This window comes from Kogia breviceps, chromosome X (genome assembly GCF_026419965.1).
Source record: "Kogia breviceps isolate mKogBre1 chromosome X, mKogBre1 haplotype 1, whole genome shotgun sequence".
Classification (NCBI taxonomy): Eukaryota; Metazoa; Chordata; class Mammalia; order Artiodactyla; family Physeteridae; genus Kogia; species Kogia breviceps.
The window spans coordinates 2,041,498-2,068,733 of record NC_081330.1 but is presented as its reverse complement, the minus strand read 5'-3'; the positions used below and the strand labels follow the sequence as shown (position 1 = coordinate 2,068,733).

The window sequence follows — 27,236 nt, the reverse complement described above, 5'->3', positions numbered from 1 at the left end:
CATAAGTGTTTTGAATTTTGTTGATTTCTTTTTCTGCATCAGTTGAAAGGGTCATTTATTTATTCTTCTTTCTATTATCATTGCGGATCACCCTTATCAATTTATATATATATATATAATTTATATTGATTTATATATGTTATATACATATATATATATAAAATACAGTGATATTGTGCCATTCTTTCATGCCAGGGATAAGTTTCATTTAATCATGGTGTATGGTCTTCTTATTTTGCTGTTGAGTTGAGTAAGACTTTTGCTGAGATATTTTGCATTTATATTCATCAGGCATATCTGCCTATAGATTTATTTTCTTCTAGTGTTCTCTATCCGGCTTTGGTGTCTGTGGGATGCTGTCCTCAAAAAGAGCTTGTGAGCGTTCCTTCTTCCTCAGTTTTCTGGGAAGGGTTTGATAATGATTGGCGTTATTTTTTTAATGTTTGGTAGGATTGGCCAGTGAAACCATCCGGTCTCAGGAGGTGTGTGTTTATTGTTTCAGTGTCCTCATTTATTATTTGTCTGGTCTGGCTTCTATTTGTGATTCAGTCTTGGTAGTTCTGGGAATTTATTCATTTATTCTAATTTATCAAATTTGTTGCTATATAATTGTTAATAATAAGCTCTTATGGTCCTTTATATTTCTTTGATGTCTCTTATTGATCAGATTTTTGGACTTCTTTCTTTTTTCCTTGGTTAGCATAGCTAAAAGTTTGTCAAGTTGCTTTATTTTTTAAAAACCAAACTTTTAGTTGATGTTTTTCTCTGTTGTTTTTTTTTTAGTCTTTCTATCCACTGTTTATTCTCTAATCTTTGCTCTGTCCTTTCTTCTCCTAATTTTGTGCTTACTTCTTCGTTTTTCCTGCTTCCTTGATAGACAAAGTTCAGTTATTTTTTTGAAAACTTTCATTTTTTAAAATGTAGGCACATGGGGCTTCCCTGGTGGCGCAGTGGTTAGGAATCCGCCTGCCACTGCAGGGGACATGGGTTCGTGCCCTGGTCCGGGAAGATCCCACACGCCGCGGAGCAACTAAGCCCGTGCGCCACAACCACTGAGCCTGCGCTCTAGAGCCCGCAAGCCACAACTACTAAGCCCACGTGCTGCAACTACTGAAGCCTGCATGTGCCTAGAGGCCATGCTCTGCAACAAGAGAAGCCACCGCAATGAGAAGCCCGCGCACTGCAATGAAGACCTAACAAAGCCAAAATAAATAAATCAATTAATTAAATAAATAGGAAAAAAATTTTTTTAATAAATAAAATGTAGGCACATAACTACGTTTAATGTAGTTCCTAAATTGTGGTAGTTTGAATTTTTATTTTTCTCAGGATACTGTGGAAATTTTATTTCAATTTCTACATTGACCCTTTGGTTATTAAGGAGTGTGTTAATTTCCATGTATTTGTAAAATTTTCAGCTTTTTCTCCTATTGATTTCTAGTTCCATATCATAGTGGTTGGAGAGTTATGAGATATGATGTTAATCTTAAATGTGTTAAGGGTGGCTCTGTGGCCAAGGAATGACGTATCCTGGGGAATATTTTCTGTGTCCTTGGGAAGAATGTGTTTTCTGATGTCCTTGGATGGAATGTTCTGTTTACTTTCCTGAAGCGTTATGCAGATCATTGTTCTCTCAGTAATTTTCATTCTGAAGGATCTATCCAGTGTTCACAAGTGGGTATTGAAGTGTTCGACTATTGCTTTTTTGCTTGTTCTCCATACGGTTTTGTTAATATCTGCTTTAAATATTACATATCCAGTGTTGAGTGCATATACATTTATATTTAGAATCGTTTCTTGATAATTTGATCCATTTATCACTGTACAGGAACATTCTTTTTCTCTTATGACTAATCCTGATTGAAAATATGTATTAGCTGATATAAGTATAGTTTTGGTTGCCATTTGTATGAAATGTTTTTATATCCTCTCACTTTAACATATATATGTCCTTAAAGATAAAGTGGTCTCTAGACAGCATATTGTAGGTCCCTTTTGTGAAATTAATTCACCCACTTTCTGCCTTTTAATTGGAGAATTTAGTCTGTTAAAGTTTAACTTAATTGTTGATAAGGACTTACAATTACCCTTTCATGGTTTTCCATTTATTAATGTTGTTGTTATTGTTCCTTTGTATCCTTTTTTTGGCATGGTATGTGCCCATTATTTTACTTTATCTTTTGTGTAACTACGATAGTTTGTTTTCCATAGTTTCCATGACATTTGTATAAAATATCTTGTATGTAAAATATAGTGAAGTTAATAATAATGAAATTTTAATCTTATAATTTTTTCATTATTTTACATATATTTTATATATATTTTCTCATTATTTTATGTAAACAATAAATTATCCCCTAAAAAAAAAAAAGACAGACGGGATAGGCATAGAACTACAGGTGAACTTTGCTTATTCATTAATGTGCTTTCTAAAAAGTTCTGTGAAAAATGAAGTTTTGAAATGTATTTCCTAATAACTTCCATTATGGTTGCAGAAATATGTTTCCCCAGAATGGCTCCATCAGACAGTGAGGATCCTAGCATCCATTTCCAGGCCACAAAATCAGCTCCTACAGGGACACATGACAGTGTGTGTGTGTGTGTGTGTGTGTGTGTGTGTGTGTGTGTGTGTGTGTAATTGGGTTGCCTGCCTGCCACCTCCTCACTGAAGAGCGTTCTCTGCATCTGCCCTTTTGCAAGCAGTTAGACTTTCTTTGTCATGGATTTTGCCACCCCCAGGTGTTAGGGGATCTGTGACTTAGGTAAATAGACCACTGCCAAGAAAGCAGCTGCAAGACCGAATGCACTGTAACCCCAAATTGAACGGCTTCTCTCTGTTTGCTATTCAGTGGTCTGGTCTTGTTGCGGGACTTGATCACCTGACATGCCTTGCTGTTGTCTCCTGGTTATGAACTGCTGGGTCCCCACCATACTCTGACCGCTTCCCGAGGGTTTCTGATGGCCCCAGACACTCTGAGTTCTATATGTGGTCAGGGTGGCTTTAATTCCTCCAAGAAGGAGAGCTCTGTCTCCTCTTACTCTTCCTCCTCCCAGCATCCCATGCCCTGGCACCATGGAGATGAGCACTGAGGCTGTTTTATTGAGCTGCAGCAAAGAGACATGGCTTGAGCAGACACATTCTTTTCATTGTAACTGATGAATGAGATTATTGAACTCACTTCCTGTTCTGCCTGTAGCCAGATATGCAGTGAGTTACGGGCCCAGTGAGGCCCTTCTCTGAGGGCAGCCTGCATCACAGGAATGTTCGCTGAGTGCTTCATCCAGCAGCTGAGGCTATGGTTGAGCTCTTTGTGAAAACGCCATGCATGTGTGGGGCGGGGGGCATCCACACAAAACACTAACGGCTAAAAGATGTTTCAGTTTATATAACATGTCTGTCTCTAAATATGTCTTTAAGGAGAGAAAAGCTGACTGCGGACAGGGCCAAATTTGCAGCTGAAATGGAACAAGCAGCTGGTGAGCCAGTGCGAGACCAGGACACATGGACACATTTGACAGAGGACATTCCAAAAGTGAGTACGAAAAGGGTTAACCAAAACCGGGTAAGGGGAAAGTCAAGCACATACATACCAAGAAGACATTGATACATAGCTTTGGGTTAAAAATCATATTTGGTTCCTTTATTAAATCAATCAATGTTGAGTATTGTTTCTTTGTAGAAGATATATATCTTTATTTAAGGCACCAGTTACTTATTGCTGTGTAACAAACTCTGTCAGAATGTAGTGGTTTAAAACAACACCACTTCTTTTTGTTTCCTTGTTTGTTTTATTTTTTTAACATCTTTATTGGAGTATAATTGTTTTACAATAGTGTGTTAGTTTTTCCTTTACAACAATGTGAATCAGTTATACATATGTTCCCATATCTCTTCCCTCTTGCATCACCCTCTCTCCCACTCTCCCTATCCCACCCCTCTAGGTGGTCACAAAGCACCGAGCTGGTCTCCCTGTGCCATGCGGCTGCTTCCCACTAGCTATCTGTTTTACATTTGGTAGTGTATATATGTCCATGCCACTCTCTCACTTCGTCCCAGCTTACCCTTCCCCCTCCCCATGTCCTCAAGTCCATGCTCTAGTAGGTCTGTGTTTTATTCCCGTCCTACCACTAATCTCTTCATGACATTTTTTTCCCCTTAGAGTCCATATATATGTGTTAGCATACGGTATTTGTTTTTCTCCTTCTGACTTACTTCACTCTGTATGACAGACTCCAGGTCCATCCACCTCATTATAAATAACTCAGTTTCATTTCTTTTTATGGCTGAGTCATAGTCCATTGTATATATGTGCCACATCTTCTTTATCCATTCATCTGTCGATGGACACTTAGGTTGCTTCCATGTCCTGGCTATTGTAAATAGAGCTGCAATGAACATTTTGGTACATGACTCTTTTTGAATTATGGTTTTCTCAGGGTATATGCCCAGCAGTGGGATTGCAGGGTCATATGGTAGTTCTATTTTTAGATTTTTAAGGAACCTCCATACTGTTCTCCATAGTGGCTGTATCAATTTACATTCCCACCAGCAGTGCAAGAGGGTCCCCTTTTCTCCACACCCTCTCCAGCATTTATTGTTTCTAGAGTTTTTGATGATGGCCATTCTGACCGGTGTGAGGTGATATCTCATTGTAGTTTTGATTTGCATTTCTCTAATGATTAGTGATGTTGAGCATTCTTTCATGTGTTTGTTGGCAATCTGTATATCTTCCTTGGAGAAATGTCTATTTAGTTCTTCTGCCCATTTTTGGATTGGGTTGTTTGGTGTTTTTGTTACTGAGCTGCATGAGTTGCTTATAAATTTTGTTTATGATTCTACAGGTTGGGCTCAGCCCCGTGGGGGGCGGGGGTTCTTTGGTGGGTCTCCCCTGGGCTTGCTGTCACAGCCGCTGTCATGGGGACCCTGGGGTGTATGTTCCAGGCAGCCTCGCACACATGGCAGTAACTGCCTTCACATGGCCTCCAGCAGGGGAGACTGGGCTTCTGGGTAGAATGGCAGAAGCCTTTCCAAGGCCTCCTAAAGTCTAGCGTCGCAAGTGTCAGAGGGACTTGAAAGAATTGTCAGGCCTCTTGGAGATTTTTCCACAAAGAAGATCTGCAAGGGGTGGGTTGGATTCACTTTTGCTGAACGAACGCTTCAGAAATGAAATCACACCAAGGTAAAAAATGTGTTTGTATCAAACGTTAGTAAATTAAGGATTCCCAGTAGGTTGCCAGAGGCCACCAGATCACCCTGGTTTTAGTGTACAGCTCAGAGTAAGGCCTTCTCTGAGATTCTGGTGCTCAGACAGACCACCAGAGCTCCTTGCCATCTGTAGTTCATTATTTGTGTGAATCGGGATTTCACTGATACTAGCAACCAAAAACAATCTGGATTCGGATGGTTGTTCGTTCTCATTGATTGACTCTATAGGAAGTAAAAGTTACACAAATACGACAATGAACAGAACACTTTTACCCTAACTTATATATACGTTCTGTGTAAGACTTCTCTGAGAAAATGGCCCATGGCTAAAGACAAGGGAAGACAGAAAAGGCTGGAATAAACCCAGTGACCTGGAGCATTCTCTTATCTCAAGATCATATCACAATGAAGTAGTATGTCTAGATGGCTTTCTTTCCTATTCCTAAAAGTGTCTCCAAGATGTGGATTTTACAACTTCCGGCAGTAACCCATTCTTGAGTCTCGCTACCTGTTTCCAGTCTGGAGTTTCATTCTTGCTGGTTAGTGCGTACGCCTTCTTGTCTGCTGGGCCCACTTGCGCCACACCATCTTTCATGGCCATAAAAAGCTAAGTGGTTATTTCACATGATCTCCTGTAACCGAATACCATAGTTCCATCCCACATCTGACTTCTCTGGGGTAAATGCCAGCTCTGTTCTCATCATTACAAAACTCTCCGTGGCACAGCTGCTGACCCACACTTCCCAGGCAATATTGGCGCAACATTTCAATATAATTAAAAAAAAAATCCATGTCACCGTCAAAGAGAGGAGTACGGATTGCTCACATTTAAAATCATGAAACGAAATTGCGCTGGACGTAATAGCAAGGTTATTTGATTTTTTTTCAATTAGACCATCAGCCTTTTGAAACAACTGTAACTAGAGATTGCAGATAATATAAACAAGAGACTGAAATCCTTTGGGATGCCCTAGCTTGGGAAGCAAGGAGGCTCAGAGTTATTCTAAAAAAACTGCATTTGCCTGTGCAGCTGACTTGGGGGGAGCGGGAGGAGAAGGGATTGCCGAAAGGCGGACCAAGCGGGATTTGTGTAATTCCATTTGCCTATGCCCTGGGGTTGTGTTAGAAATGTTAGTAAAGGTGCAAATAATGCAGCATGCTTTGATTGCATGTATATGGCAGTAATTGAAGCATAGACAAGAATGGGCTTAAAAGATGACTTGGTGGGGGGGGGGGTGGCATAGTGAGGCTGACTCTGTCAGGAGATTACAAATGATGCTAAAGCTACAGAGCCATCTACAGATGGCCTGGTGGACTCCAGTAACAGTGCCATTCCAGATGGGACGACAGATTGAGAGGGGCAGATCCATAGAAGAGGCTCTGGCACCCCTGCAGTCTCCTGCATGTCTCAATTATATAGGCATTTAAGGCATACATAGCAGGTTGGTTTTTTTAATCAGGAGCAGAATTTCTTTAAGATCTCTACTTACCATCCCCAACTTTGATTTACTGCACATGAGCTCAGGGAAGGATGGGGGTTTGTCATCTTAAGGAAGCCCAGATATGGTTTTACAAAGACCCCAGGGAGGAGGGATGTAACAGGTCCTTCATCGGGGACCCTTATAGCCACAGCTTTATCAGCGCACACCAGCTACGGTTTGGCGTCGACTCCCCGGAGGCAGAATATTTAAGTGCCTGCGTGTGGTGCACTGTCCTTCCTTTATCCCCAATTACCAGAGTTGGAACTTAGCCAAAAGAGTGCATGTGTTGCGGAAACTGAACTGTAAACACCATAGCTCTCCGCGAATTTGTCAACGTCCCCAGAGCTCAGAGGAGGGGAAGCAAAGCCCTGGGCCTGGCTGATGAACAGCTCACCCATCCTCCCTGCAGCCCCACCAGGAGGTCCCATCAGACAACATCACAGTCTTACATGGATGTGCTAAGGCGAGAAGGGGTTAGGTGAGGAGCCCGAAGCCACACAGCCAGCCCTATAGTGGTTGGGGAGCAAAGGGGGCTGACTTTCCCCTGCAAGTAAGGAAACTCTGCTCTCTTCTGTCTGGTATTTTAAGTGCACACTGTCAATTGAGCAGGTGGCATGTTTTGATTTGTTTTGTTTTTCCATTCATGTGTGTGGTTGGTTGGTTGGTTGGTTGGTTGGTTTGCTTTTTGCCTTAAAAGTGCCCATGGATCAGCTATTGGGAGCACGAAGGTGGCACTTTTTTTTTTTTTTTTTTTTTTTTTACCACACTTTGCAGCTTGCGAGATCTTAGTTCCCCGACCAGGGATTGAACCCGGGCCACGGCAGTGAGAGCACCGAGTCATAACCACTGGACCGCCAGGGAACTCCCCTCAGGTCATCCAGTCTAACCGAAGTCTGCCTCAGTATCATTTGCTATCCTGTCTCTCCTGATCCCGGGAGAGAAGGTTGGCATTGGTGATAGGACACCAGAATTATATGAAGTTTCCAACCTGGTTCAAGAAGAGTTGCAAACTAAGAGATGGACCTGCCATCGCAGTGGCTCATGGTCTGTGAGTCCAGGCTCTCAATAGCTTCCAGTTCTCAGCACATCCGTCCCCCCCCTGCCCTCCCTCCCTTTCTGCAGGCCACGAAATGCACAGTGATCGGAGGCTCTGGGTTCCTGGGGCAGCACATGGTGGAGCAGCTGCTGGCAAGAGGCTACGCCGTCAACGTATTTGACATTCGGCAAGGGTTCGACGATCCTCGCGTGCAGTTCTTCCTGGGCGACCTCTGCAGCCAGCAGGTAACAGACCACCCAGCCTTGCCGATTGCCCCAGGCCCCTGAAGGGAGACTACCAGACTTAACTGCTCAGAGGCCAGCCAAGTTGTTATTTCCAAAAGAAAAGTGTTTTTGAAAAATTGTAAAGTTATAGGGAAGAATTTAACACACACCCACATTGTTACTAGCGAGAATGAGTAACCGTCATCTCTGTCACCACTACTCCACTCTGCCCTGGTAGTTCGAAGGCAAGTGTGGCCAATACAGAAATGAGTGTATGTAGCTGAGTAGCAATAAAACTTTATTTACAAAAAGTTGTCCGCGGGCCATAGTGTGCCGACTGCGGCCCCAGCATGTATATCCGAAAGTGTAATTGCTGGAGTTTTTTTTTAATTGAGATTTAATTCACATCCCATAAACTTCACATTTCTAAAGTGCACAATTCAGTGGTTGTTAGTCTGTTCACAAAGTGATGCATCCTTCACCACTATGGAAATTCCAGAACCTTGTCATCATCACCCAAAAAGGACGCCCCAGGCCTGCTAGCAGTCGTTCCCCGTTTCCTGTCCTCCCCACCCCCCGCCAGCCCTTGGCAACCATACATTTCCCATCTCTCTTCTGGACACTTCGCATAAGTGGGATCATAGTATTTGTCATTTTGTGACTGACTTCTTTCCCCTAATGTTTTCAAGATTTAGCCGAGTTACAAGGGTGTTAATATGTTGAATTTTAAGATGTTGCCAAATTGCTCAACAAGGCTGCTTTGTCATTTAAGTTCACGGCAGCCACGTGGGAGGATCTCCGTTGCTCGTGTCCTTGCCAGCACTTGGTATTCTTAGACTTTTTGGTATTGCCATTCCGGAGAGAGTGAAGTGCTACCCCAGTGATGCTTAGTGTCACATGTCCTCTCTGCATGGGTGGCCAGGCTCCCTGCCTTTTCCTGATCCTCCGCTGTGAAATGCGTTGTCGGCGACTTTCGCTCATTTGTCTTTGGCTTCACCTTGTTTTCCCTAGGGATGTGTAATTCCTTTCTATTTGAGACAGTCCTTTGCGTGTTGTATGCATCACAGTGGCTTCCTTCAGCCTGTCACTGGGCTCTCCTTCTTGGCTTTGGCATCATTGGCTATAGTTTCGTTTATTTGTTTGCTTTGGATTTTAAGGCCATGGCTTCCCCAGGCTGTCTTCCTTACCCCACCCTCCCCACCTGTGGGCCTGGAGATGGGGTAGAAGTCTTCCTTGTTCGTCATCCCTGCTTCTCTCACCCTGACCTGAGCTCCCTCCAGCTTTGAAGGTAATACCAGCAGGCTGTACATACCCTAGTAGCCTTCCTTGTGGCCATGATCCACAGCCACCCTCTCCCTTTCCCAGGTGACTCCATCTCAGTGGTTTTAGCTCCCGGCCAAGGTCAACCTCATCGTAATTGTTGGCAAGTTCAGTATTCACACATATGATGCTGCCAGTGCCCTCGCCTTGGCCTCCAAGTGGGGATGACGGAGGTCCGGGTCTACACCAGTAAGTGTGTGTCCTCTCCGTGATCTCACTTACAGGCGTTGCACTGTGAGCCCCAGCTCCTGTCTTTCCAGTTCACAGCCTCTAAGACTGTAGAGTGGACTCTACCAGGTCTGTGGCCCAGCCAGGCATCTGGCCCTTTCCCACTACCCCTCACCCCATTCAGAGCCTCCCTGCTGTCAAGGCTATGGCTGACTTTCCCTTGCATGATTCTCAGCCCTCTTACCCTTTTCTTCTCATTGTACGTAGCAGTCAGAGTTCTACAGAGAAATAACCAGGGAGACAGGGATTGTGGGGGCTGGCAAGTCTGAAATTTGCAGGACGGGCCGGCGGGCTGGAAGCTCAGGCAGTCCTGAGGCCGATTTTCTTCTTACCGAAACCGCAGGTTTTACTCTTTTAGGCCTTTCAACTGACTGAATGAAGCCCACCCAGATTATCAAGGATAGTCTCCTTTGATTTCAAGTCAACTGATTATAGATGTTAACCACAGCTATAGAATATCTTCAGAGCAGCCCCTGGACTAGTGTCTGCTGGAAAAATGGAGACAGCCACATGGACACATAAACCTCCCCATCATGTTGTACTTCCTGGGTTAAAGCCCAGCCCTGGTTAAATCCAGTTCTACCTCCCTGGGGGGTCTCTGTGCAGCCAAATGGGGCTGGAGAAGAAAATACAAGCTTGTTGCCTCTTTCTTCACCGTCGTGGTCTTCAAGCGGCCCATGTACCTTCTGGCACCATATCCGCAGACCTACACTCTGCACGTGCTTAGCCCTGGAAATGGTCCAGGCACCAGCTAGAGCCCGTGTCTTCTTCCCTACTTGGTGATTCCTCTAGGGATTCTCCACCCTCTCTCCTTGATCAGCCATCAGCACGGCATCACCATCTTAAGAAAACAGAACACCCTGATGCGGCTTTAGCTACTGCCCCACTTTCCCCTTGTGGCCATTTGTTCTCAGCACCTCTGACTGCTTCCCTCCATTGTCTCATAGCAGCACTCCAGCTAGGTCTTCACCTAACAGCCACTGACGCAGCCACCAGGGACCTGGAAGTGACCAGATCTGGTGGCCACACCGTGCTTCTCATCGGCCTGGACCCTTCCGCAGCATCTGATAGTTTCTTCACTCACCACCCGCTCATTTATCCTCCTGCCTCACCAGTTGCACCTCCTCAGTCTCCTTATCTCTGTAACTTCTAAACTTGGCAGGATCCAGGGCTTATTCCTTAGATCTCTTTTCTCCAAGCACACTTAATGCCCTGGTGATTCCACTCCGGCTCACAGATTAAATACAGTCTAGAAGCTAATAAGCTCCAGGCTTGAGATCTCCAGCCTCGTATCTGTCCAGCTGCCTGCTGGGTATCTCTCTTTGTTCTGTATCTAAAATACATCACCAAATCTTGTAGACTCCACTCTCAAAGTAGATCTCCAATCCATCAACCTCTCACCCCTTCCATTACCACCCTGGTCCAAGCTACCACCCTTTTAACGCATAAATCAGACTTCAGGGCTCCTCTGTTCAGAAGCCTCCAGGGGTGTCCAGTCCTATTTATAGGAAGCATACAGACCTGAATAATCACCCACAAGGCCCTGCGTGATCCGATCTCACCCGCTCCCACACTCCCCCTCATTGCTCTGGTCCAGGTACACTGGCCTCCTTACTGCTTCTCAAACTCACCAACTGAGTTCTTGCCTCAGGACCTTTGCACTCGCTGCTCCTTCTGTCAGGAATGCTCTTCGTGAACCACAGAGCTTGTTCGGGAAATTCCTGTAAGTCTTTGAGCACCTTATGCTAAGCATCCAGCCCCTCTGGATCTCCCTTACTCTGCTTTGTGTCTCTGTGTAACACTTGGCACTAGCTGATATACTCTGTGTAAACTTAGGTATCTGTGCCCCCCACCCAGAGAATGTACCCTCCTTGATGGCAGGGATATGGTCTCATTCGATCACCGACATGTCCCCTCAAAGGAGACAGGCTCTTTAGCAAACTTCAGCTCCCCTGCAAACCACTCCCCCCCAACGCCCATGCTATGGTTGCCAGTATTTCATTTCCAGATTTTCTTCACCCTGGAGACGGTAAAAGACAAGGGAGAGATGGACTGAAGTCTCCACTCATCAGTACCTCTTCCATCCCATTTCTCTCTCCCAGGTTCCTTCCTGTTCCTGCTGAAGCATTTCCTGTAGCATTCCCCCCAGCGAATATCTGTACACAGTAAACTCGCTGAGTCCTTTTATGCCCGAACATGGCTCTATTTCCCCCTCACTCATAAATGCCAGTTTGGCTGCGGGTGGAATATTCTAGTTTCACAATTTTCCCCCCGTCGCTCAATCTGAGCATCGTTCCTCTGTAGGTCAGCTGAGTTTTCCTCGTGACTCTTAGGATTTTCTTTTTTGTCCTTTATGGTCTGTAGAGAGTATCTCTAGGTCTGAATTTTAGTTTTCTCTTTGAATCCTACTCAGCACCTAGTGGGCCTCATTTTAAGAAAATTCTTCAAATATTGACTCTACCCCCATTCTTTCTGGAAGCCTTACTGGACATACAGCAAAGTCTTTCGTTATATTCTACATGTCTCTTAGTCTCTCCTCCACGTATTCTGTCTCCTTCTGTCTTTAGAATATGTTGTGGATTCCCTCTATTCCATATCCACTCACAGCCAGGCCTGTTTCATCTCTATCCCCTCCCCACCCTCAGATTATTTTCAAGCCAAACCTAGACATCTCGTCATTTTTTTGGTAAACGTTTCAGTATTTGTTGCTAAAAGATAAGAATCCACCCATGGCTCAATTCCACGACCACACCTAAAATGTATTGGCACTTCCTTAATTTCTAACCAGTGTTCAGATATCTCTGAATGTCTCACAATGTTTTTGTATAGTTGTCTTTCCCAATAAGGAACCAAAAAGGTTGAGGAATATTGCAGTCAACTGGAGGGGCAGGACAGGAATGAAGTGTTTAAGTCTCTCTTAATTTATAAGTTCCCTTCACATTTTAAAGCTTTAGCTTGTTCATTGAATAATGGATGTTTATCATAAACCATGGTCTGGATCTTGCAGATTTCATCTCTGTCGTGTTGTTGAACACGTCTGTGTAGCTTACATTAAATACATTAAAATTATGTTCACCTGTTTCTTTTTACTTTTTTATGTTTTTTTAATTTTTTTTACTTCTGTTTGTTTAATGTTTTTGGCCATGCCACACAGCTCGCGGGATCCTAGTTCCTCGAACAGGGATTGAACCCAGGCCTCCCCCCCGCCCCCACCCCACAGCGGAAGCGCAGAGTCCCAACCACTGGACCGCCAGGGAATTCCCACTTTTTCCTTTTTTAATGTGGCTACTACAAAATGTGAAGTCATATCTGTGCTTTGTATTATATTTCTAGTGGAGTAAAGACTGCATGTGATTCTGGTTTGGTTTTTTTCCTTTGGGGCATCATGGATTGATAGCCCAATAGCCATAAGCACACCTAGTGCTCAGATTTTACCAGGGCTTCTTGGGAACATAGCCTATGCAGGACTCTGGGGCAGGGGGAGGTAGTACAAGGTGAGCCTGGAATATTTTCTTAGGACAAAATTAAAGAAGTACTCAAAACCTAATGAGAATATGTCAGAAAGACACAGGAACCAATTTGAAGAGCCTCCACTGGCCAAATTTGGCACATTTTGAGCCTCACAAAATATAATAGTAGTGGATTACACAGAGAGAAAGGTACCTTTTTGATGGCCAGAATCTGGTAGCCATCACGTTAGCCAAATGATTGGATCAACATCACCAACAACGGGACAGACTGCCGTCTTGTTCCTCCTGGGTGATGCCCTGGGCAGGTCATAATGTCACTGATGTGATGTTCTTGCCAAAAGTATTAAATCTAAAAGACTAATCCAAATTGAGGGGACGTTATTGGGACAGTTGGGGAAGTTTGGATAGAGACTAATTATTGGATAGGAGTATCCTATCTGTTACATTTCTTGCATACGATCAATGTTCTGTGGTTATTTAGGAGAATGTCTTCGTTCTTAGGAGGTGCCTGGTGAAGACTTGAGAGGCATGATGTCTACAGCTTACTCTCAAATGGTTTCAAGGAAAAACGTCACGTCTACATAGAGAAAATTGTGGCAAAATGCTAATAATCGGTGGATCTAGGCACATAATTCATGGTTGTCTTCTTTTGGTGATGTTAGTCTCTATTGATCATTCCTAGATCTTATTACTTAGTTAAGGTTTCACAAAATGGTGACATGCTATTATTCTCTCTTTATTTCTTAGCTCAAATCTTTGTACCTTGTGCAGATTAAATGCTTGACTCTTTCCCTTTATTTGCCACTTTGCAAAAGGAATTCTTACTCTTACTGGGGATCAAATTGTCCCTTCTTTCTTTTTTGGCCAGTGGGAGCGTCTTCAAGTTGGCTCTCAAGTCCTTTTAACAGGAATTATTTTCTGATGCGACAAGGTGTTCCTGGCTCATCTTGTTTCCTGCCCCAGATCTGCAATCAGCCGTTGATCTCAGGAGCTCTGCTTCCCTGTAGCAATAAATTAAACGTACATGTTTTTGTCTCAGGTTACTGTTTTATGTCTAGTTTCACAGAACGGCACATGCTGCTGTGTATTGGGTATTTACACTGTCTTTTCATATGGTTCATAATGTGTATCTGTGGGCTCATCTTCCCCAGGAGCTGTACCTCCAGGTGCCCTGAATTGTGCCCCATCCATCCACCACCCGTGAGGCACAAAGGCAAAGATGCTGCCTTTCTCTGGACCCCACAGGCTTCTCATGCCCCAAACCAGTTTTTATTTGGGCCCAGGTCATGGGGAGGGGGGCCGTTAAAGGGACAATGTGGTTTCTGGGCCGTGTGCTTATGTGTTGTTTGACGCTTTTACAATGAGAATGTATTTCTGTGTTGATTGTAGAATTATTAAAGGGCAGGACACCTACATGCCCCAGATTGGAGAGTGGTAATGTGAGGAGGATGTTTACTTGTCTAAAGCAGGAGTGATTTTTTGGTCTTTGTTTGCTTCTCCAGGATCTGTACCCAGCTCTGAAAGGTGTAAGCACAGTTTTCCACTGCGCATCGCCCCCACCATCCAGTAACAACAAGGAACTCTTTTACAGAGTGAATTACATTGGCACCAAGAATGTCATTGAAGCTTGCAGAGACGCTGGGGTTCAGGTAAGGGGAAAGCTGCAATGAGTGCGGTCAGGAACGTGTGATGGCCCTTTCCAAGTGTGTGGGAACCAGGGATCTTGTCCTCTTCCCGTGCCTAGCCAGGCTTGCTTCCGAAAGTGTTGTGAAGAGCCTAGAAATCCAGCCCTGGGACCTGCTGAGCATCTGAACAGACCATCTGAGGACCCTCAGGTTTATTAGTCTTGGTTAAAGAGCTACAAAATTTAGAAATTGCTTTTATTTTTTTTATTGTGGCTTAAATATATATATATATATAAAATGTAAATATATATATATAACATAAAAGTTACCATTTTAACCATTCTTTTTTTTTTTTTTTTTTTTTTGCGGTACGCGGGCCTCTCACTCTTGTGGCCTCTCCCGTCGCGGAGCACAGGCTCCGGACGTGCAGGCGCAGCGGCCACGGCTCACAGGCCCAGCCGCTCCGCGGCACGTGGGATCCTCCCGGACCGGGGCACGAACCCGCGTCCCCTGCATCGACGGGCGGACTCCCAAGCACTGCGCCACCAGGGAAGCCCTCCTTAGTTTTTTAAGGAACCTCCGTACTGTCCTCCGTAGTGGCTGTATCAATTTACATTCCCACCAACAGTGCAAGAGGGTCCCCTTTTCCCCACACCCTCTCCAGCATTTATTGATTGTAGATTTTTTCATGATGGCCATTCTGACTGGTGTGAGGTGATACCTCATTGTGGTTTTGATTTGCGTTTCTCCAATGATTAGTGATGTTGAGCAGCCTTTCATGCGTTTGCTGGCAATCATCTGTATGTCTTCTTTGGAGATGCTGCTATTTTTTCAATGGACTATCCCAGACATCCAGAAAAGACCTGAGAATAATACAGCTCCCAGCCATCACGGCATGTAGGTAACGGTATGTTACTAGTGACGCTGAAGTCCCACGTGTACCCATCCTCAGTGTCATTGCTGTCCTTCCCCACCCACAGAGTTTGGGTTTATCATTTCTGTTTGCTCCATGTGCAGCCAATAGGAGCTATTAGTTTGCATGTTATAAAAAAATTTGTAGGTCTGCGTCTTTATTCCTGTCTTGCCCCTACAAACTTTTGTAACATGCAAACTAATAGCTCCTATTGGCTGCACATGGACCTACTAGAGCATGGCCTTGAGGACATGGGGAGGGGGAAGGGTAAGCTGTGACAAAGTGAGAGAGTGGCAGGGACATATACACACTACCAAACGTAGGGTGGATAGCTAGTGGGAAGCAGCCGCATAGCACAGGGAGATCAGCTCGGTGGTTTGTGACCCCCTAGAGGGGTGGGATAGGGCAGTGGAAGGGAGACGCAAGAGGGAGGGGATATGGGGATATATGTATATGTATAGCGGATTCAATTTGTTGTAAAGCAGAAACTAACACACCACTGTAAAGCCATTATACTCCAATAAACACGTTAAAAGAAAAAAAGTTTGTAGGGGACTTCCCTGGCAGTCCAGTGGTTAAGACTTCGTTTCCACTTCAGGGGGCACGGGTTCGATCCCTGGTCAGGAAGTAAGATCCCGCATTCTGTGCAGCATGGCCAAAAGAGAAGAAAGAAAATCTAAAACTTTGTAAAAATAGTATCATGTTGAATATATCTTCCTGCAACTTGCTTTTTTTCCCCCAACATTATGTTTTTGAGATTTCTCCATCTTGATATACATAACTCTGGTATATTCACTGAAGTGGCAAGATTGCTTACTGGGTAACAGTGCAGGAAGTGGTTTTTCTAATGTAGTATTTAGGGAATGTCTCTCAGTAGAGCAATCAGAAGATTGGTTACTGTGCTTTTCTTTTCAAAGATTCAAAGTGTTACTTCCCACATTTAAATCTATAGCCCACCAGGAATGTGTGTGTGTCTATGTTCTGAAGTCGACAGAGCATGTTTTGGTGCTCAGCAGCATGTATTATACGATCCAGCCTTTCCCCGCTGCTCAGCGCCCTATGCAGCACATCTATGCAGGCCTGGTCCCGGCTCTCAAACTCTCTTGGCCCCTGTGCCCTGCCGTAGGATGAACGTCAGTATCTAGTGTAGGACAAGTCACTCCCCCAACCGTGTTCTTCAGAATGTGCTTGTCTGCCCTCAGAATGGGGGACAATAGTTGCAAATGAAGCAACTGACAAAGGATTCATCTCCAAAATTTACAAGCAGCTCAATGTCAAAAACAAGCAACCCAATCCAAACATGGGCAGAAGACCTAAACACACATTTCTCCAAAGAAGACATACAGATTGCCAACAAACACATGAAAGAATGCTCAACATCACTAATCATTAGAGAAATGCCAATCAAAACTACAATGAGATATCATCTCACACCGGTCAGAATGGCCATCATCAAAAAATCTACAAACAATAAATCCTGGAGAGGGTGTGGAGAAAAGGGAACCCTCTTGCACTGTTGGTGGGAATGTAAATTGATACAGCCACTATGGAGAACAGTATGGAGGTTCCTTAAAAAAACTAAAAATAGAACTACCATATGACCCAGCAATCCCACTCCTGGGCATATACCCTGAGAAAACCATAATTCAAAAAGAGTCATGTAGGGCTTCCCTGGTGGCGCAGTGGTTGAGAGTCCGCCTGCCGATGCAGGGGACACAGGTTCGTGCCCTGGTCCGGGAAGATCCCACATGCCGCGGAGCAGCTGGGCCCGTGAGCCACGGCCGCTGAGCCTGCACGTCCGGAGCCTGTGCTCCGCAACGGGAGAGGCCACAACAGTGAGAGGCCCGCGTACTGCAAAAAAAAAAAAAAAAAAAAAAAAGAGTCATGTACCACAATGTTCATTGCAGCTCTATTTACAACAGGCAGGACATGGAAGCAACCTAAGTGCCCATCGACAGATGAATGGATAAGGAAGATGTGGCACATATATACAATGGAATATTACTCAGCCATAAAAAGAAATGAAACTGAGTTATTTGTAGTGAGGTGGATGGATCTAGGGTCTGTCATACAGAGTGCAGTAAGTCAGAAAGAGAAAAACAAATACCGTATGCTAACATATATATGGAATCTAAGAAAAAAAAATGTCATGAAGAGACTAGGGGTAGGATGGTAATAAAACACAGACCTACTAGAGCATGGCCTTGAGGATGTGGGAAGGGGGAAGGGTAAGCTGTGACAAAGTGAGAGAGCGGCAGGGACATATACACACTACCAAACGTAGGGTGGATAGCTAGTGGGAAGCTGCAGCATAGCACAGGGAGTTCACCTCTGTACTTTGTGACCACCTAGAGGGGTGGGATAGGGAGGGTGGGAGGGAGGGAGGGAGACGCAAGAGGGAGGAGATATGGGGATATATGTATATGTATAGCTGATTCACTTTGTTATAAAGCAGAAACTAACACCATTGTAAAGCAATTATAGTATCCAATAAAGATGTTTTTAAAAATGAAAATATAATAATATTTTACAAAATTTGAAAAAAAAATAGAACTTGTTTGCGTATTCTTAGCCCTTTGCTCGCCCGTATACATTTTAGAACCAGCTTGTCAAGTTCCTTGATAAACCCTGTTGGAAATGTTACTGTAATTGCCTCAAACCTAAAGGTAATTGGGGAGAGAATTGATATCTTTCAAATACTGAGTCTCCGTATCTGTAAATACATACATAATATGTCTATTTATCTCTCTCTTTAATGCCTTTCAATAGAGCTTTATACTTTACTCCATAAAGGTTTTGTACATCTTTTGTTAACTTTATTCCATGTACCTTTCTTTTAGCATTTTCAACTGCTGCTGCATAGGGGCCCAGTTAATTTTTGTATATCGATTTTGTACTCAGCAACTTTGCTGAACTCTAATATTTTCTGTATATTCGTAGTGCTTTGTATGTAGACATTTGCAACACCTGTGAATGGCAATAGTTTTGTTTCTTCTTTTCAAATCATTATACTTTGTTGTTTCCCTTATCCTATCATGCTGGCTAGGACTTCCAGAACCATGTTGAATAATAATAAAAGTGATAAAGATGTGATTCGAGCTAATGGTGTTCAGTTTAGGGTGGGCTGCCCTTAACCAGATAGCTGGAAGCTAGGAACCCTTGTAAGAAGGCAACTTCCTTTCAAATAGCATTTCGCCAGTGGGCACGTGCCCATTCGTGTGTGCTGACGTGCCAAGGTTGGGATCAGAGTCACCAGGGTCTTCTGCAGACAGGCATCTCCCTCAAAGTTTGTGGGCTCTCCTTCCCCCGTGGAGAATCACTCCCATAGTGAGATACCATGAATAATGGAAGTCTGTTCTATCCCTTGGTTGTGATAAGAGGGGGGAAAATGTGAAATTCACTGTTTTAGAGTGTGATGCCATAATGTGTCTCAAATTCCCATACCTGCAAAAGATGGCGGTCTTTGTGAACACGTGCCGTTTGATTCTGTTTCCTACACGACCATCGTGGTGTTTAAACAGTGCTCGTTCCTGACTCATTGTTTTAAATCTTCTGTTCTCCTCTGCTAGAAACTCATTTTAACCAGCAGTGCCAGTGTCATCTTTGAGGGTGTCGACATCAAAAATGGAACCGAAGACCTCCCTTATGCCGTGAAACCCATTGACTACTACACAGAGACGAAGATCTTACAGGAGAGAGTACGTACCTGAGAGCTGGCTGAGTGAGTTACAGACGAGGTCCATGAACGCCTACAGAATTTAGATTCTTAAGAAGAATGTTTATGAACATAGGAAGTTAGTATTCTGAAGCCTAATATATAAATTGGGAAGTAAAATTTGTGGATGGAATTCAATTTCAAAGATAATAACAGAAAAAGTAATAACATAGTAGCTTAACGCGGCCAGACGCTACTCTGTGTATTTTACAAGGAGCTGCCTCATTTAAACTTCGCAATGACCCCATAAGGCAGGTACTGTTATCGTCACCGGGTTGCGGAGGAGGACAGTTGGCGTAGAGAGGTTCAGAAGCTTCCTGAGGTCGCGCAGCTCTAGAGCCTGCACTCAACATCTGTACCATGCAAGTCTACTGAAGTGCTCCAGAAATCAGACAATCTATGATGACCCAAAGTGGCAGGCAGAACTCAGGCGAAACACTCAAGTGTGTTTTGATTTGAACGCACCTTCCTAGTGGCACTCTTGCACCCCCTGTCCTTTTTCTCTTTGAAATTAAACAATGGAAGGAAGGCTCTTGCTTTACTATAAGGAAAAGTACTTTTCCACTTGGCAAGCCAGCTTCACCAGGGAGCAGCTGGTGGTAGCAGCAGTCTGGGCCAAGTAACAGAGACAGCGACAGTAGCCAGCTCCGGGACTAACGTCCAGGAGAATATTACCCTGAGGACACCCATGGGTGCGCGTCGGCCACAGGCAGCTCACCTCAGCCACGCAGCTGTGAGTTTGCCTCTCCCAGCCGTTGGCAGCGGGCTACGCCTACCGAGGTTTTCTTTCGCAGCCGGTACGTATGGAACCAGAGCTTAACGCCCAATTGGCCAGAGTCCCCCCAAGGGCTTCCCAGTGCAGCGGATGGAGGCCCTAGCCTTTTGCAAGCTCCGGTCCTGGGTCTGCCCGCCTGCTCCTTGGAGCACAGAGAGCCCCACGTAGCTCCCACCTGCTCAGACTTGACCCAAGGAGCGCTGAAGCTTCCACTGGGCCCCGTGCACCCTCCTCCAGTGCTCCTGGGTCTCCCGCCCACTGGGCTCAGGTACTGCAAGCGGCAGCTGTGGTTCAGACCATCGTCGTGTCACTTGCACCGACTCTTGGGTGCTCTGCTGGAAATGAGCTAAGCCTGTGAACGCCTCTGGCAGTAACTGTCCTGGAGCCTCCAGTTGGCGGCAGATGTCAAGCTGCTGTCTGTGGGCTTTCAAACGTGCTGACAGATAATAGATGGAGTGCGGTGTTATCTAGGACTCCTGGAGCTTTCTTCTCTTTAGTAACAGAGATGAGCCTTGGCTAGAGGGCATTTGAAGGCTTATTTAGTCATTTCCTCTGTCGTCGCTGTGGGGACCAGGGCCTGGTGGGGAGAGGAGAGGCAGCTCCACCTTTGGGTAACTCCAATCATTGTGAACGCAGTCAACAAGTAGCTTAAGCTCACTGCACCAAGACACGGACAAGGATTTTGCCGCCACACAGTAGAAATCCGAGGTGACGTGGGCCGTCTCGTTCCAGAAGCACAGCCCTGGCGGTGGTACCATCGTGATCCGCATTTTTAACAACGACCTGTCAGATCCTTTGGGAAGTTTTGTTCCCTTTGAGACAAGACTTGTTTCTCTGTACTTGAAGCCCTTAAGTTCTAGCTTGTACCTTAAGCCACACAGCACATGGCTCTGAGGAGTCACCCGACATGTTGGTTCATCTGTTTAGCTACTGAGTTGCTGCCCTGTTTCTCCCAGAGCCCCCGCCTTCTCAGCCCCTTCTTCCTGGCCAGAGTCCCTTCCTAGGACGTGGTACTCAGTTCTGACCACAACAGCCCAGGACTGCTGGAGCTTAAGTCAGGAGCTGATTTGGTGGCAGCAGCCTTACTGAAGGCCCCCAGCTAACTCATTAACTGGATCGCTCAGATATTTTCCACAGACTGCTGCATTCATGCCTTTTAGCGTTCAAACCCAAACCCAGGCCTTTCTGTTGGATTCTACTGGTTTCGACCCAGCCCTCTCCTATGTTTTCAGATTTGGGTGTTGGAGTGGGGAAAGGGACACAGAAGGAGTCCCGAGTTGTAGGTGTCGCTGACGTGGGTTTGCAGCCCGGGGAGCATGTCTGCAGCCCACACGCTCCCTCGTCTCTCCCGCAGGCGGTCCTGGGTGCCAACGATCCTGACCGGAATTTCGTAACCACGGCCATCCGCCCTCACGGCATTTTTGGCCCAAGGGACCCCCAGCTGGTCCCCATTCTCGTTGAGGCGGCCAGGAAAGGCAAGATGAAGTTCATGATCGGGTAAGTTGGCTGCTCTCCTCCTCCCCGCACCCCCCGCCCTGGACACAGTCGGCCCTTCCCTTACGTGGCCTTCTCTACTGCCCGCTGTTCATTTCCCGGGGCTGCCACAACACATGAGGCTTAGAACAACAGAAATGGATTCACTCTCAGTGATGGAGGCCAGGACTCCAAACTCCAGGCCCCTCTCCCAGTCTCAGGTGGCTGCCAGCAACCCTTGGCGTCCCTTGGCTCGTAGACCTGTCACTTCAGTCTCTGCCTACATCTTCACATGACGTTCTTTTCTCTGTGTGTCTATCCAAACGTCCCTCCTCTTATAAGGACACCAGTCATTGGGTTTAAGGCCCACCCTACACTAGTGTGACATCATCTAAACGAATTACATATTCAAAGACCTTATCTCCAGATAAGGTCATAGTCACAAGTTCCAGGGAGACATGGATTGTGGCAAGACATTCTTCTGTCCCATGAGCCCTCTCAGGTAGACTGCGAAAATATTTGTGTCCCTGTTTGGAAATTCCAGAAACAGGCTCAGAGGGGAAACAGTTGGCCCAGGGTTAAGGGCCAAGCCCCTCCGCTCTCCTTGCATCTAGGAAGGTGGGGGAGGTGTTAACGTTCCTCCTCTGGGCAAGTGCAGGTGGGAGGGCCGCTGCAGGTAATGAGACTGGGACTGTGTCCCCTGTCTACCTTTCCTTCCCCCCCTCCTCCCTCCCTCCCTCCCTCCCTCCCTCCCTCCCTCCCTTCCTTCCTTCCTTCTCTTTTCTCCCTTTCTTTCCCCCTTTATCCCTGTGCCTTGCCACCTTGCCTCCCTGCCTTTCACTTGGCTTCCCTGCTGTGGGATTAGAAAGAGATAGTAGAAAACTCTGAGACCAGAGCAAGGCATTATCCCAGAGTGCCCTGGAGGGAGTTCAGAGCTGCTGCCCTAATTAGAGCCCAGAGCAGACAATGCCAGTGTTGGCCACACTGGCATGGGGCGGGCAGGGCATGGGACTTGCAGATTCGTTGGTGGGCCCTTAAATATCCCGGTGGCCCTGAGGGCCTAGGAGCCGTGGCCTCCTGCACATCTTCAACTGTTATGGATGCCCAGGCGTGCCAGGGGCCGGCATTGCCAAGGCGGGTCCTGGCCCTGGGTCCATGTGCAGGGGCTGTACCAGGTGTGCAGCGAAGCGCTCCCGGTGCAGGGAACCCATTCCTTGTGCACCTGCAGGAACGGGGAGAACTTGGTGGACTTCACCTTCGTGGAGAACGTGGTCCACGGACACATCCTGGCTGCAGAGCACCTCTCCAGAGACACAGCCTTGGGTGGGAAGGTAAGGCACCTGCTTCTACCTGCTCGGCAGTAGCCGGCCCACCCTTTCCTGCCCCCGTGTGTCCGCCTGCCTTCACAATTGTCCTCCCAGTGATCGGACCCGCTGGCAAATGGCTTCTCTGACCCTGCATCCTGGCAAACGTGCTTCAGGATCCCACTGGGCCGTGGTTGAGCCCCTCTGGTAGGGTGAGGTCAGCTCTCACGCAGAGATGAGAGAGCACACGCGGGCTCCTTTCACTCCCACTCCTAGGGCCCCCGTCTTGTTTGTTTCTCTCGCCTACCTTTGGAATCCCCCATATTGGGGCCTCATTTTGTTCTCCTGGACCTCTGCCATTTTCCCACCCCTGTAACTCTCAGTGTGGCGGGGGTATGTTGGGTATGACTTTCAGTTTACACCAAAGACGGCACATTTCAGAAACGTCATATGACCCGTTCGTTGAATCTGAAGATAAGAGGATTTACTGCATTTACCATGATTGACACAATTATTAAATTAACAAACGTACCTTCCCAAGTGCAGTCTAGGCTTCACTTGAAATCCTGTCATCGCCTGAAAGCCGCCTGCAGCTGCAAATCAAAAAGGCCTCTCGGCCACAGGCTCATATATGCAGATTTGAGGACCACGTGAAGTGCCGCGATCTCTGTAGGCTTAATAACCGCCTCACTTTTGAGCTGCCTTGCAAAGGAACTGGGGCGGCCAGGCAGGGAGTGGCCACTGGTTTCTCAAAATGTTGGTCCTGGCGGAGCTCCAAGCTCCAAGCATGGCCTGCTGCCCCGTCCTGCTGGGGAGCAGTTCCTAACTTCTCCTTCCCCCCTGCAGGCTTTTCACATCACCAACGATGAGCCGGTCCCTTTCTGGGCTTTCCTGTCCCGCATCCTGACAGGCCTCAATTACGAGGCCCCCAAGTACCACATCCCCTACTGGGTGGCCTACTACCTGGCCCTCCTGCTGTCCCTCCTGGTGGTGGTAATCAGTCCCATAATCCAGCTGCAGCCCACTTTCACGCCCATGCGGGTCGCGCTGGCTGGCACGTTCCATTACTACAGCTGTGAGAGAGCCAAAAAGGCCATGGGCTACCGGCCGCTGGTCAGCATGGATGACGCCGTGGACAGGACGGTGCGTAGCTTTCACCACCTGCGGAAGGTCGAGTGAGGCGGCCTGGAGCCCGGGCCCTTCCACGCGTTCCCCAGCCGGTAACTCTGCCCTTCCGGTGACTTGCTTCTGAGCTTAGGTCTCCTCCGGCTGGTTCTGTGAGAGCACACCCACCCTTCTGTGACTCCGAGGGTGGCGAAATCAGCAGGCGTTTCTTCTTCCTCATAGGACTGGATTTGGATTTCTTAAAGTAGGACAGCTTCCTAGTCTACTGCTTTGTATTCTCTCCCCCTCCCCCACCCGCTTCCTCCCGGGTTCCGTATCATTCCAGTGGCCTTGTAAACAATCAAAGAAGCCGTAGGGAAGAAACAAGCCGTTTGCTGATTGAGGAGGGGGTCCTAGACTTATTTCCACGCAGCCTCTGCTCAAGGAGCCCCTAGAGAAAAGCAGAAGTTATAAACACATGGTGAGGCTTCAAGTGTACATTTTAAATAGACACAAGAGTTTAGAGCAAAAACTTTTAAAAAGCTTGAATAACTGTAAACCCCCCCCCCAAATCCCTGGGGAGAAGAGCTACGGGTCGTTCATCTCCTTACACGCTCCCAGGTTCTCTCTCAGGTACAGCTGGTGTGCCTGCCTGCAGTATTTTTTCCTGCAGCATTCTTTCATGGACACCTCTCCCTTTATCCACAGAGCCCTGTGTCCTTTTAATGGCAAGGTGGTGGTCTGCCCGAGTGGCATGCCGTTTCAAGCTGTTTAGCACCTCTCCTAACATGGGACACTGGGCAGGTTGACGGTAAGCCATGGAAAAGGTCAGAGAGAAGAGTGCCTCCTTTATCTGCTCGGAGTTTGGGCAGAAACAGCGCGAGGTGATGCAGAAAGGGCTACTTCCCTGCACCTCCTGCTCATAGACCCTTCAGGCCAGTTCTGACAGGCATAGCACATATAGTGATTCTGCGCTCTTCACTTTCGGATGTTCTGCTTACAGATTCTGGTTTCTTCTCAGACTCATTGAAATGTAACCTTAAAGACTTCTGTTTGCTTCTCTGCCTTTGTGCAAGGGTGGGGAGACAGCTGGGGAGACTGGAATAAAGCGAAGGTATTGTACATGCCGTGCAGTTTGTGTGATATGAACTTGACCCCCACCTGGGGCGAAACAGCTGCTGGGGTGGGGGACACAAACAGAAAGAAAACAGGGCTTCTGCCCCTAAGGCAGTTAGAATAGAGGAGTTTAAGATACGGTCACAAGCCCCTATAATAGCAGGTAGGAAATGATAGAGACACTCGAGACGAGGTGGTGTAAGTTCAGGGGAAGGACATGCGGCTTCCAACCAAGGCCTTGAAGGATGGATAAAGAGTAAGTAGGTGCAGGCCCCTAGATGGCGTTTCAAGGTAAAAGGTAAGGTTCACAGGCATTGGCTTGTCATCGTTTTATTAGCAATGTGTTGTCTCGCAGGTTCAGTGAAGTACAGAAATGTCCAGCTGGCCTTGGAGGTTGGTGGAGCTGAACTTTATCTTGTAGGCCTGGGAAACCATTGACAGTTCCAGCAATGGGGAGCCAAGACCCACAAACTCATTCCAACCACCCTATGAGAGACCAGATAGGAAGTAACACAACTCTGAGCGATGATGCAGCTGTCCGTGCAGCTAGAAATGGAGCCTTAGTGGAAGGGCCTGGAAAGGAGTCGGGATTCCTCTGGGGGGTGAGACGGAGGAGGCCAGGGCACTGAAGGGAGGACTCCGCATTTGGAGCTACTGGAAGGAGGGTCTCAGGCTGGGAAGACTGGAGCTGGCGGGTCTCGGCCCCCCCACCTGTTTGAAGAAAGTGTGACGGCCAGGAAAACATAGACTCTGCACAGCCCTGGGAAGCTGTTAGAAACTGGCGCCCCACCGCAGACCTGAACCGACACTCAGAGGGCAGGCCTGGCACTCTGTTTCGCAAGCCCCCCCCCCCAATGGTTCAGAACAACTGAAGTGGTCTCCCACCAGGTCACTGAGTACAGCTAGAACCTCGCGTCAGCCCCCGTAAGACTGAACTTGCCCGGAGCCCTGGACCACCGCCCTCCCTCCACTTTCCCACCCCGTCCCTTTCCTGCCAACCAGAGCCTTGCCGTGCACGCCCCTAAAATGACACACTGGATAACCGACCCGGTCTGTGGCTCACCCCTGTGCAGCCTCAGGCCTGAGGGAAGGCCATTGTCTCCCAGCCTGGGGACGGCTACAAGTCCAGGCCCGGTTCTGCATGTTCATTGGGGAGCTCTCTTGTTTCACGCCCTCTCCCCTCCCCATCCATGCCGACCTAGTTCCACGCGTGGCCCCGTGCGCACCTGGGTCGGGTGTACTGGGAAGGCTGGGCTGATCTGTCTGTCCCCTCCAACGCACACTCTACGCCCATACGGGTGTCCTTCCTGAAACACAACTAGATCCTGCCTCTCCTCTCTGCCGAAAACACTTCAGTGGGTCGCAGTTTTCTCCTGAACACTGCCTGCAGTGTCCTCTCCCCGACGTGGCGCCCAGTCCAGGATGGCCAGCTCCCTTTCCCCCGCCAGTGCGTACCCTGATCCTCCCGATTGGAAACTGTCTCTTTCCTCTGGGCTCCCAGCCCGAGGCTCTCGGTCTTCACGTCGTTTACTGTATTCCCTCTGTGCGCTTTCTCCTGCCCACACCAGGGGAGGTCAGGAAGCATGGGTAAGCACCTGCCTGGCCTGGCATCCTAGAGTAACAGCTGCAAGCAGAGGAAACGGTCCAAGGACTGGGGAACAGCGGCCAGCGGGCCGAGTTGGAGCAGAGGTTCCAGGCCTGGCATTCGTGTGTGGACTCGGGAGGTCTGTGAACCCCATAAATTGGACGTGGCCTTTGGGGCATCTGTGAGTGTGTGTCTTTTGGCAGGAGAGGCACGGAGCTGTCATCAGCTTTTCACAGATGACTGTGGCCCAACACAAAATTCGAGCCAGTGGGCTGGGAGCCAGCAGCTGCAGAGAAGCCTGCCCTGGATGGAGGGTCCATGACTCCAAACCAGGGAAGAACTGGAACCAAGGCAGAGGCTGGCCTTTCGCCACAGCCCTCTGAACTCTGGTGTGCATTTCTCCCCACTGACAAGGAGCTCTAGGCTTCCTCTCTACTTGCTGGGTGAGACAGCCTTGGTGCTAGAAAGTTCTCCCTTCTACTGAACTGAAATGCCTCTCGATGTGACCTCCCTCGCCTGCCCTCCCTCCACACAACCCCAGCAAGTTAGCCTCTAAGCTCCTCCTGGCTCCTCAGCAGCCCTCTCCTCTGCACAGCTGGGTCCGCATCCTCTTCTTTCAAACCTCACCTGCAGCATCATTTCCTCCTCGCAGCTTTCCCCC

At 47.2% G+C, this 27,236-nt stretch overlaps 1 protein-coding gene across 5 annotated transcripts in view; it reads left to right on the top strand.

Annotated features, from left to right (window-relative positions):
• NSDHL (NAD(P) dependent steroid dehydrogenase-like) overlaps window positions 1-24,996 on the top strand; it is a 30,461-nt gene extending 5,465 nt beyond the window's left edge. For 2 of the 5 annotated variants that reach the window (XM_059049638.2, XM_067024179.1), the window contains 7 exons: window positions 3,419-3,533; window positions 7,810-7,968; window positions 14,468-14,614; window positions 19,073-19,201; window positions 21,348-21,490; window positions 22,695-22,797; window positions 23,617-24,996. In XM_059049638.2, coding sequence (XP_058905621.1) covers window positions 3,419-3,533; window positions 7,810-7,968; window positions 14,468-14,614; window positions 19,073-19,201; window positions 21,348-21,490; window positions 22,695-22,797; window positions 23,617-23,949 — 1,129 coding nt within the window. In that variant the 3' untranslated portion in view covers window positions 23,950-24,996. Of the gene's footprint in view, window positions 1-2,495; window positions 2,591-3,418; window positions 3,534-7,809; window positions 7,969-14,467; window positions 14,615-19,072; window positions 19,202-21,347; window positions 21,491-22,694; window positions 22,798-23,616 lie in introns of all 5 variants that reach the window. The other 3 variants (XM_067024181.1, XM_067024182.1, XM_067024180.1) reach the window with 2 other exon arrangements.
• Window positions 24,997-27,236: the final 2,240 nt, after the last annotated feature.